Here is a 17,809-nt window from a genome sequence, read left to right as displayed (position 1 = left end):
GGAGACAGCTGATGCAGGTTGAATAGCTGCAGAGTCCTCATGCATCTTCTTGCACATCTGGCATGGCTGCTTCTCCGACATGGAGGACACCCTCTTAGACCTTTGTAAAGAGCTTGCTGTGCCTGTGCATAACTAGGACTTACAGATGAAGGGGGGACTTACCAATACCTAAGCTTGCTGCGATCCTTTACTGCTGCTTTACTGTGAGTTGGTTTTTGGCCAGTCCTTTGCTGGTGCCCAGAGTGTGGAATTATGTATTTCAGTGACTGCTTCAAAGCTGGAGGGTTGAAAAATGTTGATTTCCTTGAAATAACATCTGTTTTTTTGAGAGAAAGTGTGAGAGGTCTGTTGAAGCCACAAATTTGCCCATCCTTCATCCAGAAAGGATAATATCTGCCTGTTAGGCAAGCTGAGGACATCCAGATAGAAGGTCCATGAATGGGGATATGGGGAAGAATGTGTGACATGGAGATAATCTGGAGATCCCATCTTTTTTTCAATTTTTAAATTTAGACAGCAGTTTACTTTATTTCTGCCTCAAATATGGAGTCGCTAAATCTACAGTTGTTTAATGGACCTAGACCATTCTCAGCCACCCTGCCTCAAAAAGAAGCAAAACATGAGAACACCTGGCAGCAGAAAATTTCTTTGTGTTCTTAGCAGTATATAATTACATGCTGTTGGTATGATTTGGCCAACTGAGGCAAAATGGCATGGCCTACAAAGTTTTTGGACAATAAAGTCCCTATATGTCTGCTTGCTTTTGAAACATGCACACTTTGTGACATATCTGAGGGGAAGCAGTGATGGATTTCATTAGGAGTAGATTGGTGCCTGTAACCTGGCTGTTTATGACTATGTCCATACTAAAAAACAAGCAGTGTTAGGGCTTATGTTTTATTTCAGTCTAAATGCCAGATGGGGCAAGAAAGCAAACTGATCTCCTGAACAATTATCAAAACCTTTTATCCAAGTTTATGATTAGAGCCACATTTAGCTCTGCAATGATGATATACATTTTCCGGTTCCTGTTTGGTACTTGCCACCCTGTGCTGCTCTAGACAACAAAGGCACTTGCATTCAAGTTCTTCCCAAAAAGGACAATCTTTGTTCTTCTGCTCCTCGATTCGCACCTTATATTGCCTTTTAAGAGCTTTGGTTCCTTAGCTCTTTTCTGTAGATTCTATATTCATCTGTTTTAGCTAGTAGGGTACAGAACAGGATGAAAAGCATGTAGAGATCATTTCCCTATGGAGAGTCAGGCACTGTGTTTTTGCTTCAGGAAAATTAAAGAAATGTAGTGTTAGGATCAAGATACCAGTCAGAATTAGTTACATGTTTTTGTTTTGATGACTTAACATGGAACAATGGTGATGATTTATCTGTAGATGATTTTCAGGCTACTGATGTACTCTATGTAGTGACTATCTATTTTTCCGTTAACCTAAGTCCATTAGCATTCAGTGGGTTAAAATGTTCCCTAAGTGCTAATAGCTAAAATAATGATCCCTTAAGTCATTGCTGCCACTAATTCTACAGCTATTGCTATTGATTCTAGCAGGAAGAAAACTGTTGGATACTTTAAAACACAACAGTAATTTTCAGAACAACAAATCATATTACAGTTCCTCAGAACGTAAAACAACAGTTCATCAGATTATGTTGTGCTAGTTTGAGAGGTTATCTAAATCACTGCATACTTTCTTTTTTTTTTCACCAGCTAAATTCTTTTCTTTTTCTTCCAAAATATCTAGGTCTAACTCTTAAATCAGCTGTCAGGTTTAGAATGAGTACACTCTTTTTGAATCAGGTATTTGCTCATTTCTGTGCATCTAACGAGGCTTAGGAACTTCTGCATCTGTCATTGTTCAAGTTGACGCTGGTCCATATCCACAAAATACTTCTCTGCCAAACCCCTGTCTCGGACGTCTGGCTGTGGATGCTTGCGTGGAAAGCGCAGCCTGTGGAGCAGTTAGCAGAACAACTGGCAGCTGCGGTTGTTAGGGTTCACAGAATTCCCATCCCTTCCTTCCTTCCCTTTCTTATGCGAAGAGGTGTTTTGGATAGAAGAGTTGTCCAAGAAAATATTCAAGCCCTCTTACTTTTACTATTCACTACTACTGTTGTTGTCTGGATGGGAGCAAACATGATCTCAGGTACATAATAATAATGCTTTTTCTTTCCTTTCTCCTGACATGCCTGTGCCTTTCCCACCTCGACGCGACCCTTGTTTGAACACACATTTGTGACATAACTGCTTTCTAATCTTTAAGTTTACATTCTGCTAACCGATGTGAGAAGGGAAAGGGAAAACCTATCTGTGCCTCCTGAAGCTGTCTGGCTTTCTGCAAACTGTTTTTTGTAGGCGGCATTTTAACAGTGTAAATGTAATAAAGATCATTGGAAATACTGATTCCCTTCTCCTTGCTGTCTAAGTTCATGATTCTTGATATCAACAGCAGACTAGCAGCATGGGAGATGACCTCTACTGTACAAACAGGTATTATTGAAATACCCCTAGGTCCCAGCCTGGGTACTATTAGCAGTGTATTCATTGCGTATTGCATTTTACAAGTATCATTGCACTTGTAGCAGCTCAAGGAGGGCTGTTGGGAAGATGGGGCTCAGTTCACATTCTACAATCCATTGAAAACCAGGACAAATGTGAAGGCAGTTAGCCTGAGCTGGCCTCGATACTTCTGCAGAGTCTCTTATAGAGGAACACAAATTGTCTAGTTTAAGCGTTGAAATGCCAAAACACTCAGGGTAGGCAATCATATGCCACCACAGACTTCCTGTTATTTTTTCCTGTTCCATCAGGTTTTAAGACCAAAAAGATTTTGAGTGGGCTTTAAACTTCTGTGGAAACTTTCTGAGGAAAAGGCTGTCCTCCTGTTTTATACATTTGAAAACCAGGGTTTTCTTTGTATGTGAAAAGAATACAAATCTTATTCTATAGGACCTCCATTTTCATTTGGAAGCTGAAGCCCAGTGGACAACCACATGTTCCACTCATTTCAGTTGATTTTACATTCTTTATGGCAGCTTAAGGTTGCTTTGTTTCCTCACTTGGTGTATTTTGTTTTAACTTGTGCAGATTTTGAAAAGAAAAAGACAAATCAAGTAGCTGGAGAATTATATTCTTTGTCTAAAAAGTCTTGTGCTTCAGTACATAACTTGATGTGAAAATTGGTATGCCTCCCTGCATAATTTTCACTAGCGATCTTTCCCACTTATAAGCACAGCTTTGTCAATGTCTAATAAAATGCCCAAGCTTTGTAACTGTGAAAGGAAATGTATATTGGAAGGAAATTAAATGTACCAGTATCCCACTGTTACTGAAAGCTGTCTCTGTTCGTCTTAATTAATATAACCATTTAAATGCATTTTGTTACTCCTCTCTATGTACTATTTTTTGGTAGTTATAAAGGAAGCTGTAAAACATCCTAATGCTTTCATCAGCACCCTGGGGGGAGGAAGAGCGCCCTTACAAATCCACGCACCTCTTTTCCCTATTTGCTCCTTCTTCCCCCTCCCCAAGTGAGGCAATCAGATAATCAGCTTCATATAATCGAGGGACGAGAACCTTGTTTCTGTGAAAGGTCATTTCATAGCCAGCTCCAGGGAACAGTGGGCCAGCAGCACTTCAGGCTGTCATCAGGGGTGCAAGAACAGGCCAAGCTGCTGCCAGCAGCCCATTTTAGGCCTTCCCAGCACAATGGCAGGTCTGTGTGCCAGGCTCACTGCTGCCCATTTGATGCCAACCCCAGAGGCACCAGAAGGCCATCTGGATCATTAGGAGACCAGCCCTTTGACTTCACCAGCTCAACAAAGAGGGAGGCGAGAGCATGATGAAGGCCAGGTGCCAGGCTGCTCCTCCAGACTTGCTGGCGCCATCCCTCAGCCATAGCCAGACTGGGCCCCTCAATAGCTGGGATCATTTCTGTAACAAGGATCATCCGCTCTTTATGAGATGTTCACTCTTACTGGAGATCTTTGCAGTTAGCGTGCAGACTGTAACATGGCTGTGCTATGGTCTATGGGTAGCAGTAGCTGGGTAGCTTTAAACTTACTTGACTACATGTGACTGACATCTTATTTAATTGCAGTGCTGTGTGTACTTGCTTTGGTTTAGTTTTTGTGAATTATTTATTGTGAAAATATGTAAACCGATAAGTGTTTTTTGCAAAAGACTGGGGGAAGCAGTATATGTTCATGCTCGCTTGTCAGTTGACTGAGGTACAGTGATGCTGGTACAGTGTTCAGTATCAACTTATGGCAATTATCTGTGGCAAAAATGCAGTAATTTTGCACTTTTCCTGATGTCACAGTGTTCAGCAGAGGTGAATATAGTCATGGTTCTTAACCTTTTAAATTGCCTCTGTGGTTTGCAATGGGGTATTTCTTTAAGAAAGTGAAAAGTAAGGATTTAGATTGACAGTGGAAGTAAATTGGCTGGTCATGCCAAGAAATTAAAACTCTGTGGCACTGGGCGATTTTCAGAGTTAGAATCCTGCCCTAAATAAGCCCAGATTCCCTTGATTCTCCTGTGATTAAATCAGAATTCTTGTTTGGGTGTTCATACTGTCTTGTATGAGAGAGAGGCTGAACCTTGGCCATCCAGAGCCAAAAAAAGACTGTGACAGCATAAGGCAAGATGAAACCTCGAAATAAACCCAGCAATTAATAAGAATCAAGCGTGTTTGTAAAAGAACAGCATGAGGTACCTGTGAGTGGAAACCAAGTTTTTTTTTCTTTCGAATCTGCAGGGGAAAAATGTGGGATCTTTTTTGAAAGCTGGGATTTTCTACTTCTCCTCCTTTTGTCTTCTCTTATTGCCTTCTCCCACTGTTTTACTAGCATAGCTATGTCCATTAGACTTTGGGGGGGACGAGGGGTGCAATGAGATGATTTTGTACAAACGTGCGTAAAATCTGATGTAGATTTTAGGCTGTGATAATAGAAGCACACTTATACTGTGTTGATTCTCCAGAACAAGTTCTTTTGTAAAGCATAGTTATGTTTATTATGCAAAAGCACTCTACAAGCCATAGATGTAAAGATCTTTATTAAAAAACAAAATTGTAGCTACTACCATGCAGATTTGGTTAAATATTGGCCAGCACAGTTTTAAGTTGGCAAAAGGTGTAATGTTTTAATTTCTAATTGTAGTGATTTTCAAACTTTAACAATTGGAATAATGCTAACTTTGAGGTAGATAAAAGATTGTAATTGCAGTAACGTGATATTATATTTCAATATTTCTCAGACTAATGGGGAACAATAAAAAAAGAATAGTAGAGAAAAACAGAAGTCTGAATTTTATAGTTTTAAGGAAACCTAATAGAAATTTACAGGAAAGTGAAGAGGAAAGGAACTTCTGACTTTTTTTGGACATATATGTGTTCCACTCATCAAGTGTTATTTTTCAGTTTTTTAAAATAGATCTCACTAGCATTATTCCTATGGCCTAGCAATGGTTTTTTTTGGCATAAATTCAGGACTTTAAATAGTGTGCATCCTGGATGTCTGGCCAGTTCAATTTTTAAATCCTTGATTAGAGATTAAGTACTGTTTTAAACCAAAACAAACTACATGGAATAAACCTTAATGAGTCTGACTTAAAACCACAAATCAAGGATACTGAAGAGTCAAGGTTGAAATATTTGAAATCCATCCTTAGTTCACCATACTGTGTCTACTGAATAGTACATAGGATCACATACTGTTTGAGAGATACATTAATTGAAAAAGATCTCCAAAACAGGGCAAAGGCACATTGGCAGGATGGAGTGGAGTTTCGCCTTTGTCCATCCTGTTCTGCAGCTAAATGGCAGATTTCAAATATGAGTCCTGTTTATTTTAGGTTTTGAAAGTGCCACATTGTGAAACGCAGCCAATTTTGCACCCCTGTAATTGTTATGTCCTCATTGGTGTTTTTGCTGATTTTCGTCAGCATCAGTGCTAATTTGATCCCTTGCTCTTCTCGGTTAGCTGGTTGTCAGAGAAACTCACAAATGATTCAGCTCGGCTTTTTGAAGAGCCTTCTTTATAGCAGGGCATTAAGTTATTAAGACCTTTAAGTTAATAGCACTGCCTGCCCAGTCTGAGTTCTAGTTTGCTTGCACTGGGTCATCTGTCTGCAGCTTGAAATGCCAGGCTGATTGGCTCAGTATGAGTTACCAAAAAGGTAGTCAGTATTGCAAAGCTCACCTTTGGAAATTGTACCACTACATCACTTACAGCCAAAAAGTAGAGAGGGAAAAGGGACAGAAATAATGACACAAATCCTGCTCTGATGATTTCTACTGAAAACAGAAATAGGACCTCATTTAGAATTAAATTCTAAATAGCACTCTTAAAACCTCATATTTGAGTACTCAGATTTTCCAGACAGCTATATCTTATGATTTTTGGAAGGTGTAAGAACTATTTGTCATTTCTGCTTCAGTAATGCCTGGAGGCCTGTATCAGGATCAGACTGTGGTCATGTGTGTTGTTTTTCAAAAGAAACGTTTTCATTGCATTCTTTTACTTTAAAAGTGAAACAAAAAAACAATGCTTACAATCCCAAAATTGGAAGAAATTGTGTGAACTATTGTGTGAGAAGGAAAAAAGGGTAAGGAAACATAGCTTGGATTCAGGCTTTTGAGAGATTATTATAAATGTTGAGAAAAATATTGTTTAAAAAAAATAGCTCTGCAGTGCCCTTTAAAATCAGTAAGCGTCTATTTTAATTCCCATATAAGTAGTAACTGGCTGCTGTCTGTATATATACTTAAACCTTGCTTGCTGTATAAGACCTTGTTTGCTTAATTTCAACCTAACTGAATTTTTATGACTGTGCTATAAACCTCTTGAAAATAGTGGCTTAAATGGAAATGCTGACACAACATTAATTACACTGGCTCCAGTGTGATACTGTGATTAAAGTTTATTTATTTTGTGTGTGCGTGTCTGTGTGTGTGTAATTTCATTGTTGAAAAACTAATGGAAAACTAATGTGGCAATGGAGAATGTGATTCTGTGCCTGATATTTTATTTTTCAACAGCAAGGAACAGTTTTAATGCCAGTTTACAATACCAGAGAATTTATTTTTAATTGAGGTATAGTTTAGGTATTTAAAATTTTAGAAATTTGGGAAAGTGACAAGTTTCCCACTTTAAAGCTGTTCACTGCTCTTCCAGGAGTTTTTAAATGGCTTTTTAGGTGGTGCAGCTAGATGTATATTGCATTCACATTAGAAAATAAAGAAAATGGTTTCATTTCCTTGCAGCATATGTTCTTTGAGATGATTGGGAGAAAAGTCTCATCTCTAAAAATAAGGGTATGCAATCCAAAGTTAACATTCATTGCACTATTGAATATGAAGTAACAGCTATAAAAGTCCTTTTGGTAAATAGTATGCCCAACTGATACTTTTAGATTACAAATCTATATACTGCATCTAGTCAATTGGGAAATGAACAGTGCAAATATCATGTGACCAGAACAAGAGTAAGTGAGAGAAGGATCCTGTCTCCAACCTATTTCTTAGGACAGTGAGCAGGGATTGGAGAGGCCTTGACTGCAGTCTGTTCCCAGCAGTTTATACTTCTCATGTCAGGCAACAACTGGATAAAAACATGACACGGTCTGGAGAGCACAACTAGGCTGTCCTGCTTCTTGAGCGAGTGTTGAGAGTAATACACTATAATGCCAAATGTAGATATCTCTGTTTGATGCTGTGATTTTGTGTTAACTTTGCTGCCCCATTCAGTAAGGTGCATTCAGAGCACATTTAATGGTTCTCATCTGCTTTGCTCCTGAATCAGTTAGGCAAGGTCATTTTTTTCTGCACTCACACATATGTGGAACATGAAGGTTGATCAGAAAAATTGTCTAATGGATCGTGGGTTCTGTAGAAGTGAATAGTCTCCCTGGTTGGTAGTCTGTGGTGTGCTTTCCTTGACATCAGTGCCGGTGTGCCACCTCATCTCAGAGGCCAAAGTAATCATTCCCAGTCTTACCATAAACACCTTTCCCACAAGCTCGTGGCATCCAGTCAAACTTCTCTTCTCTGCAAGAGAATTATTGCAGATATTCTTAATAGTGATCTGTCTGGTAGACTGCGATAGCTGTGAGGTTGCAGGATAGTACGTTCTGCAACATGGCAGTGAAGAGAGAGACAAGTAGTGCGGGTTGAGAAGACCAGAGGGGAAAAAGTGAAATCTTTGTGTGGAATGCCCTTCTTCAGTTTGCTCAGTGAGAGCATTCAGCATACATTAATTCAGTCCATGAAATTTACATTTTTTATTTTTACTGTTTGCTTTCACTGGAAGAGAGTGCAAAGTAGGCAAATAGTTTCAAAGTGTGTGGTCTTTATGATTTATATGTATTGCTGAGAACCACTGACCAAACTTCTTGGTCGTGTTCCCATTTGTTACAGTAATTAAGTATTAAGTTGTTATGTAAGGATTGTGCCCTTCCCTTGAAAGAAAAAAGAATGTGGCTACTCCATGGTTCTGTGGCACAGCTGCTGTTTTATTCAAACCAATGTGTAAAGGTACAGAAGTGATGTGCCAGGTTTGTCCCATCTGGAAGGAATGTAACAGTTCTGTATCTGAAGCAAAACTGAGATCTCCTACTTTCTAATGTATTTGGGAACCAGAGTTTGATAGGGTTGGAGAGAGAAAAAAATCAACATATGCTGTAGATACATTTGGTTGGCAGGAGAAGAGAGCCTGTGTACAGGTCAGTCAAATTCTGAATACATCACCTTCTTAATTGCAGCCTTTAATCTACACTAAGACTAGAGAATGCTTGTCCTTAAATGACCTTTGCATTGAATCGAATATCACACTGGAAACTTCAAAGTGTAATTGAAGACAAATTGTGCAATAAATTAAAAGTAACATTGTAATTTTTCTGTGGTTCCAAGCCTGCAAGAGACAAGCTTTTCTCTTTGACCACACCCATTAATACCAGCAAAGTATTTCAAGCACATAAACGGAGACCTATGTATGGTCACGTAGTATTTTACTGAGTAATTATTCACTGATTCTGTAAGTGAGCGAAGAGACTGCTGTAAATGGGAAGACGGAGGGGAGAGGAGGGAGTGGCATACGAAAATTAATCTCTTTTTAAAAAATGTTGGTGATATGTTTCAAAGCTTTGAAAATCTTGGTTTAGCTTTTTCTGGTTTTATGTTTACAGACTTCTCAAGTAGGTGTCTTTGTTCTGCGCTGTCCCCAAAGATTCATTCAGCCTTCATACAAAGCTGCTTGCTCCTATGCCAACCTTGGGAAGGAGCTCAGAGGAGTGTTCTCCCTTAATGCCATCTGAGAGCGCTCCCTGTTGTGCTGACAAACACCTACCTTACAGAAATACTGTATTTAGCCTTTGTAAAAGGATGGCATCTTTCCAAAATCTTAAGCAAGCTGCTTCATGATGCCAGTTGGAGCAATCAGCCTGTTGCTCTGTAAAACCAATAGCAGTTAGAAGGCATTCAAAAGTTACTACTCTTTAAGCCCTGCTCCAGAACTCACCAATACATAGTGACTATCCGCAAGCCCTCAGCTGTTCTCCTCGTGATCCATCATTGGATGCTTTTAGAGATGCTACTATTCAACTTCAGGAATCAAAAGGCAGTGCTGTCTTGCAAGATACTTCAAATCTGAGGGTATCTAACATCAGCTATTCTCAGTGAAAAGGGATTGTAAGTATCTTTACAGATCCCAACTGTTATTCACATAGGAACGTCAGATAAGAAAACTCATAAAGACGAGTAATACATCCCTTTTACCATGCATGATGTAGTGCAAATCTTCCTCCAAGGGAGGCCTGGAAGCTTTCAAATATTTCGACCATTGACTGCCATTATCAGTAAAGGGGCCAATACAGTAACTGGTAATTAAAACAATCAGTAGCTTGTTCAGATAATTAAAGCTATTAACCTCTCCTAAATATGGAATAATCCTTCAATTTCAAAAACCCAATGCTTTGTTCTGTTGGTCTCTCCAAGTATTGTTTGGCCTCCAAATTCTTCTTACTGAGAAGTCTCTGAAGAAGTGACATCTAGTTTCTGCCTGGATGGCACTTCCATCCTTTGCATTTGACCTTGGCAGTCCGTGTGGCACTGGGAAGCTGCCTACTAATGGTGATGGCTGGCGGCTATATTTCAGTGTGTGCTGGATTTGATCTGCTAATAGCTTTTGAGACTAGACCATGAAGTGCCCTCGCTGTGCCCTCCTTAAACAGTGCTGATTTAGATTTAGATTTTTGAGGTGGAATGAAAACTGGCTGACTTGTGCTCAAAGGGTTGTGATCAGTGGCATGAAGTCCAGCTGGAGACACTCACTAGTGGCATCCTCCAGGGTACACTGGGCCACTACTGTTTAACATGGTTGCTAGTTGACCTGGATGATAGACAGAGTGCACCCTCAGCAAGTTTGCAGGATATACGAAACTGGGAAGAGTGGCTGATACACCAGGTGGTTGTGCTGCCATTCAGAGGGACCTTGACAGGCTGGAGAAATGGGCCAACAGGACCCTAATGAAATTCAACAAAGGGAAATACAAAGTCCTGCACATGGTAGGGAGTAACCTCATGCATCAGTACAGGCTGGGGGCTGAGTGGCTGGAAAGCAGCTTTGCAGAAAAGGATCTGGAGATCCTGGTGGACAAAAAATGGAACATGAGCCAGCAGTGTGCCCCTGTGACGAAGAGAACATTCTGGTCTGTATTAGGAGGAGCATTGCCAGCAGGTCGAGGGAGGTGATCCTTCCCCTCTGCTTAGCACCAATGAGGACAAATAACCAGTGGCTCCAGTTATGGGTCCACAATTGGGTCCACTTCTGGGGTTTGTAAGACAAGGACGTGCTCATACTGGAGCAGGTGCAGCGAAGGGCCATGAAAATAATTAAGGGTTTGGAGCATCTCTCATATGAGGAGAGGCTGAGAGAGCTGGGACTGTTTATGTTGGAGGAGTGGAGAGGAGGCTTGAGGAGATCTTATGAATGTGTATAAATACCTGATGGAGGGCAGTAAAGCATCACCATACACAGCAGCAACCAAATGTTCTGGTTGTTTTCGTTTCTGTGTTTTAGATTCAAATACTGAAAACTGACCTGGACTTTTGATCATTTTATTGGGATTGGCATATCTTTTAATTGATCCCTTATATTTTAAAGTTTTGTTTGTGGAATCAACGTGCAAATGGAAACATATGCAAAGATATTTATATATGTTTTATGATTGCCATAGCATATATAGGCTTAAAATTCATAAAGCAGGCAATAAATACAAGAGATTGACAGTCTTTCATTAACACCATCAAAGATGGCAAATTTTGAAAGACTATTGACTTAGAGCAGTGCAAAGACTGGCTAGTTTGGCCTTCCATTATCTCTTTGTCTGCTATGATGATAAATTAAAGTTGTTTGGCCTGCATCTTTATTGTATAGTCTATATAGCATTTTTGAAGAATACTTGTAAACCACTTAGAACATTTCTGAAGGTGGATAGAGTTTATATTCCATGTGTTTAGGGAGGTTAAAATGTTTCAGTACACAAAGTATCTCAGGTATACACAGTGTTCTAGGCTGAAATTCGGAAAAGTGCTGAGTCTTAATAAGGTCCGGTAACATCCATTAGTCAGTGTGAGGTGATGATGCATGCACACTGGACCTTGACATCTGGCTTTGAAGGCACATATGTTGATGTCATGTGCTATATATATCATTCAATGTGAATTTACAGATTATCTTCCTAGAACCCCCCAAGTTTTTTACACAATACTGAAAAGCTATGCCTTTGGATGCTACACAGTCTGTCTCTGCCTTTTCCATGAAGAAGAAGTGGACTAATTTTTTGTCTGGTTTTTGTTTCTTGTCTTCACCGAGTGATGTCCTATTGCTCAGGGTACCACATGGGACTAGCAGGTTAAATAATGCTCGTGCTCTCAAGAGCTTATCAGAAGACCTCATTCTTCAGAAAAAGGGGAGGGGAAAAAAGACTTTTGCCTTGTGTGTGTAGTGCCTTTCATTGTGCTAATGTGAAATGATTTGATGTGATAGACAGCAGTTTATCAAAACAAAATCTCATTAAAATCTGTCTGCACTTTGCCCTTACTCTCGTTTGTATAACAAGATTGTGAAGCTTTCTGTGACCAGACAGTAACCTGTGGTAACCTGTAGTGTGTGTACATTTATGGGTGATGAATAAAACCATTGTTATCACCCTTAAATGTTGGCATCAATATTGTGCTAATAACATTTGGAAGTTTCTGCTTTATCAGCAGCAATGACTGGCAAATAATCAGCTGTTTTGTAATGGGAAGCTTAAAATAGCAGCCAAAGACATTTGAGTTAAGCTTCATGGAAAAAGACACTGCTGCATTTATTATGATACCATTTTTGTTGTGTAAGGATGACATGATTGTTGGTTTAGCTTTTTAGACATACAATGCAATTAAGAATAATCAGCTTTCCCACACATTCCGCAAAGCAACTGAAGCACAAATGCTAATAACCAGGCCCTTAAATTTAGAGTGACTTCCGCTGCTGCATGGGCAGCCCAAGGGTACAGATGCGTGTTTCATAGTGATATGCAGCTATTGTGTGATTGCAGTTTTCTTACAGAGATGTAAGTCTCAAAAGAAGTTGCTGATAAATAGTAAACTCTCTAAGATTTGCCTATACTACCGATTTAAATATATTTTGGAGTGCAGAGGAAGGGCATGTGTATATAAGTACATTGGACATATACTGTAGGCTTTGCAATCTGTAACATGCATCCAGACTAGAAGTTTAAAAGAATGTGTAAAAGAATTTCTAATTTGTGTTTACTGGAAGTAGTAGGTGGTCGCACCAATAAAAACTATATTGTGTTACATATGCACACAGTTATGTGTAGTGTTTAGCCCATAATTTGTGTGAAACGTGTGTGGCTGGTTTTAGAATTCAGAGCATCAGCAAAGACAGGTCAGGATTTGGCCAGGGTGTTCAGAAAACAGATCTTGCCTGTAACTAAAGATCGTAAGTTTATACTGACTGTTTTAGCTCATCACTATTCCTACTAAAAGACACTTATTTGGGGGAGGGGAAGTGTCTTACTTGTTCTTAGACCAGGCTCTGTCATGATTGTTTTAGACAGAAATTTGCATGAACAGGTATATCTAAAAAATGTTTCTGCATTCATATACAACGTTCTTTTCTGTATTCTTTTCCCCAATTTTTTCTGTGCTCATTGCTTTCCTCAGCGTGAGTATGCAATACCTTTATATTATGCATGCTTCTAGACTTTTACTGTGTTGGGGCCAAGTCAGTGGGACTTTTTTTGCATGCTTGGGACTAAATGTTTGCTGAATTTCATCTTTGCTTGCTAAGAATCTTAGACTGAAGTGCTTATTTAAATGTGTGAAAAATAAATTGCTAAACTTTATCGCTGACCAATATTATTTACCAGGAAATAAAATATATAGCAAGAGCAAGCAAGAGATATTCTAAGTATGATGTACAATTACTTGCATTTCAGTGGACATAATTTTCCACATACAATTTTAAAGCTTTGACTATACCAGATGGTAAAAGAGGCTTGGTGTGGATGTAATTGTATATGTATGAAAGATTGCAAGTTGGAATAGCATATTCCTATTTGTGAAGAAGACTAAGCCACAGTGGCATGAGAAGACTTTTTATTATTAAAGCGTTCCCACACCAGGCCTTATTTATATTTGTGTGTTATTTTACCAACATTTATAGTAAGAATTCACACCTTTAGATCAGGACATGATAGCTTATTAAAAAATTGATTTCTGAGAATGGAAGATGAGTTTTGCTCTCTGCAGAAAGCATCGCAAAGCCTTGTCACCATTAGTGCACCAGCCTGTGCTGGCCTCTTGCACTGAAGTCAAATTAATAGCAAAAGAATTTTCCCCAAATGCTTGCAAAGATTGTGGTTGTAACACGTACGACTGAAACTGCAGTTACACACCCTTGTATAAGGAAGAGGTGTGGAAGAAAGGGGAATCTATTTACATTATCCAATTTTAGAAGATGCGCCGACACAATGGTAAAAATCAAGGATGACGCCAATTACAGATTTTCTTTTTTCTAGTGAAAATCTAAGTGGAGATAATTTAGACTGAAATGAAAGCTGTTATGAGGACATAACCCAGTTAAATGTTCTGTTCATCATGAAATGTCCCAGTAAGGCCACTGTGATGAAGTCAAAAGAAAAAAAAAATCCTCAAAGCTGGGAAAAAAGTCCCATTTTCTCCAGGAGCTTGATCTTGAGACCACTGACCAAGGAGATAGCTTAATCTCCAGCTGAAGAGCTGGAAAGATGCAGCCTATCCCTTTCATCCCCATGAGAGTCCCTAACTTGTCATTGCTATTTAGCAATTATTTTTCTTTGCGTATTTGGTCAGGCTCTGTGACACCTTAGTGCAGCTGTCTGCTCTCAGTCAGGCTAAGAGTGAAGCTGAATAAATAACTCCTGGCAAGTAAGTGTTATCCTGGTAAACCCTTCTCAGTCCCTGTGAGTGTGGGACACATTTGCAAAGTTTCAGGATGCCTCAAGACACATTTTCAGCAAATAAACTATTAACAAAGATAACTTCTCAACTCTAGAAAAATCAAAAGGTCCGCATCCATCCTTTTGGATGACTTTGAGCCACTTTTATAGAACTAGAGATTGGATCTGAATTGAAATGCTTAAGGAAGTCATTTGAACATTATTTGCGAAGTTTTCACTTAAAAGATGTGCTAATATTTTATCATTTAGTTACAGCTTATCACCTATCTTTGTTCTTCCAGGCTTTTAAGACAAAGGATGGCTACATCGTGGTGGGAGCTGGAAATGATCAGCAGTTTGTCACTGTGTGCAAGGTAATGGTGTGTTAAGCGACAGTACAGAAATGTGTAATAGTTTCCATTCTGACTAGGAAAATAATTACTGATTGCTTCTTAATTCCCCTTTTTTGTGAAAATAAGTAACGAGTATAAATTCTAACCCTGGGGTTGTGGCTGGTAGTTTAAGGGACTGATATGGGTTCTGTGCTTTGCCTCTGTGTTCAGAACACCCCCAAACTTGTGGGTGCTGAACCCCTTTTGAAGTCTGTGCAGCTGCACAGCTCATTAGCTAAAAAATGAACAAGCTAACAATCTTCCAGTTCCGGAATGGTGAATGTCACAGAATTCACACTGGTGCCTTTTTCAGGAAGAAACGTGACACTTTCTCCATAAAATACATGGTAGGCACAGCTATTGACAAAGCAAAGCTAGGGGATGGAGGTTCTTGTGCCACTTTAATCAGTAGCCGGGTGCGTAGTCCTTTCGAACACTAGTATCTGCTGCTCTGTGCTCACAGAGAAACTTGCGGACTTCTTAGAAAAGAAATACTACAGGACTGTGGGCCGACTTTGGAGTGGTGCAGAGATACGACGTTGAAGAACAAATCTTCAAATAGGACTGCTGCGTTCAAAATCTGGTATCTTCATTATTTTGAACTGAATGAACACAACTCTGGCAATTCTGTTTTCACAGAGGGTAGCTTGGAAAGTCGTAAAATAGTTTTGGATTTTTCACATACTCTTTTCCTGTTGTTTTAATACCTGGAATTGCTTTTCCCTGGACAATGAAAACATTTTAAAAGAGAAGGAGTGGTTGTAGGGAAACAATTGTTCTTAAATAAAGTGTAGCAACATTCCAAACAAAAGACCCTGGTAACACATAAGCTGGGACAAGAGAAGTTTTGCATATAGCATTAGACAGCATTTTCTAAAATGAGAGTTATACCTTTTTCCTGCCATTATGTTTTTTCTCTGGGAACTTGGATATGTAGCCTAAATTAATCACACTCTAAATGAACTGGCAGCCTCAGGAAATTGAGCATTATTTTCCTCCATTTGTTCATGTCAGACATTTCACATTTCTGTGGATGCTGACAACTAATAACTGGAATATGTAGTAAGATGACAGTGCAGTTGTGATTTTCTCTTAGTGCAGTTTGGGCTACATAGCCCCACCTTGCTACCTGCAGGGGTCTGTTTTCATTTGTTTGAATTGGCTCTTTCAGTAGGTAGCAAGTTAACCTCTTCAAAGTTTTTTCAGTGGGTTTTCTTCATACAGGTGTCTAACCACAATAGTGTGGTCATCATCTTAACATGAATGAAGACTGATGACTGAGTAAGTGTGTACCTACCTGCCACAACTCAGTTTTATCAAAGGCTCGTTGTCTTATAAAGGAAATCTTTGCAGAAAGTCCCAGGACTTGGGTGAATTCACTAGCTGTGGATGTCTTCTTGGTGCTTTATCACCTGACGGATTACGTATCAAATGCTGGTCTTCCTGCCAACCTTGAGGAGGCAGAGCTGAAGATCTGGCTCAGTAGGTTCTGACACCATGGTGTGATCTAGAAGGCACTAAAAATTTAGACCATGTATTCACCTCACTTTACAGTGCAGCTGAGAGACTGTGTGACTTGTTGCTACACACTCCCTCTGTTATCAGTAAGGAGCGAATGGTACCGCAGAAGATGAGGCAATGTTTCGACAATTTGTGTTACCTCAGAATCTGTAGGACTAAAATTAAGTGAGATGAATATTGGCCCTAGTCTGCATGCTGATGTTTTTTTGTTTCATCCTTATAAAGGTGTTCTGGTATTCCTAGCATTGAAAGTAGGAGGCACAGAACATGGTAAAATGATGATTGCTCGCATTTCAAAGGGATTAAAAAAACGGAAAAAGTAGTTCAAGTTTTGAATAATGGTTAGATTTTTCTATAAACCAGTTATCATATTTATTTTTAAAAAGAATGGTCTTTTTACCCTTATTGAGCTATTGTAGGTATGGATTTGGGCCATTAAATTACCCAGAAATGGAGTGATGTGGAAGTCAGTGGAATGCCATGAAACCCGTTAGAGGTATGCTCTGTGCTAGGCTGAAGGTGATTTGGAACTTAAAACACCATGAAGTGGGAGAGCCAATAAAGGAAGAGGACTTTATTACAGGAAGGCCCACAACACCCTAGTGAACCTTTAGTAAATACAGAGACCACTAATTCAAACATTGGAATTGCTATTAGAGAACCTTTCTGAGATGAGCTGATGCTAAAAATACAGGCTGTATGGAAGCTGTTGCCCTGAAGACATATACTCTAGAGATGTAACAGCTGGCTCAGGCTGTAAACAATTGCAAACATTCTGCTTCAACCGTATCTTTTCAGGGATGCAGAAATTAAAAACTGGAATAATTCACTGTGATATTTTCAAAATCAATGACACCAACTGTAGCTTGTTTGGGGACTTGGATAATTGCAGAAAAACTTTGTAACACTGCTGGCTGGAGTGCATTTCATAGTGGTCAAGTGTTACCAAAGCACATCCTGATGTGTGCTGTTTCAGTGTAAATAGGAATACTGAGCAACAGTCTTCAGAAGACTGAGCTTTTGTGTACAGCAAAGGAGAGTACAAACAGGTTTGCTGGTGTTGGGAGACAAAATGCAGAGAGCGTAAACTCTGAATGTGCATCTTAGGTCTTGAAGGAGGCCTAGAAACAGAGAACAGCAGTTTCATTCAAAGTGGCCACAGTGAAATAAAGAAAATAACATTGGCAGTGTGATGCAGAAAGATGAATGGCACATTAATGAATAACTTCTCAAATGTGCATTTGTTAGTCACAAAAAAATTGAGAAGAACATATATAGACACGCAGCTTTACAACAGATGGACATTAAGTTAAAGCTGAAGTCAGTAACGTTAATTAAAACAGTAGAGTGAGCAACTCCATATGATCATTTTTCATATAACTCATCAAATGGAACCATA

The 17,809-nt window shown here is 39.3% G+C and overlaps 1 protein-coding gene across 2 annotated transcripts in view; it reads left to right on the top strand.

Annotated features, from left to right (window-relative positions):
• Window positions 1-17,809, top strand: part of SUGCT (succinyl-CoA:glutarate-CoA transferase) — a 342,445-nt gene that overhangs the window by 111,477 nt on the left and 213,159 nt on the right. For both annotated transcript variants that reach the window (XM_075142976.1, XM_075142977.1), the window contains one exon: window positions 14,800-14,871. In XM_075142976.1, coding sequence (XP_074999077.1) covers window positions 14,800-14,871 — 72 coding nt within the window. The remainder of the gene's footprint in view (window positions 1-14,799; window positions 14,872-17,809) is intronic.

This window comes from Calonectris borealis, chromosome 2 (assembly GCF_964195595.1).
Source record: "Calonectris borealis chromosome 2, bCalBor7.hap1.2, whole genome shotgun sequence".
NCBI lineage: Eukaryota > Metazoa > Chordata > Aves > Procellariiformes > Procellariidae > Calonectris > Calonectris borealis.
Note: the sequence above shows the minus strand (reverse complement) of the source record. Positions and strands in the feature narration are given on the sequence as shown.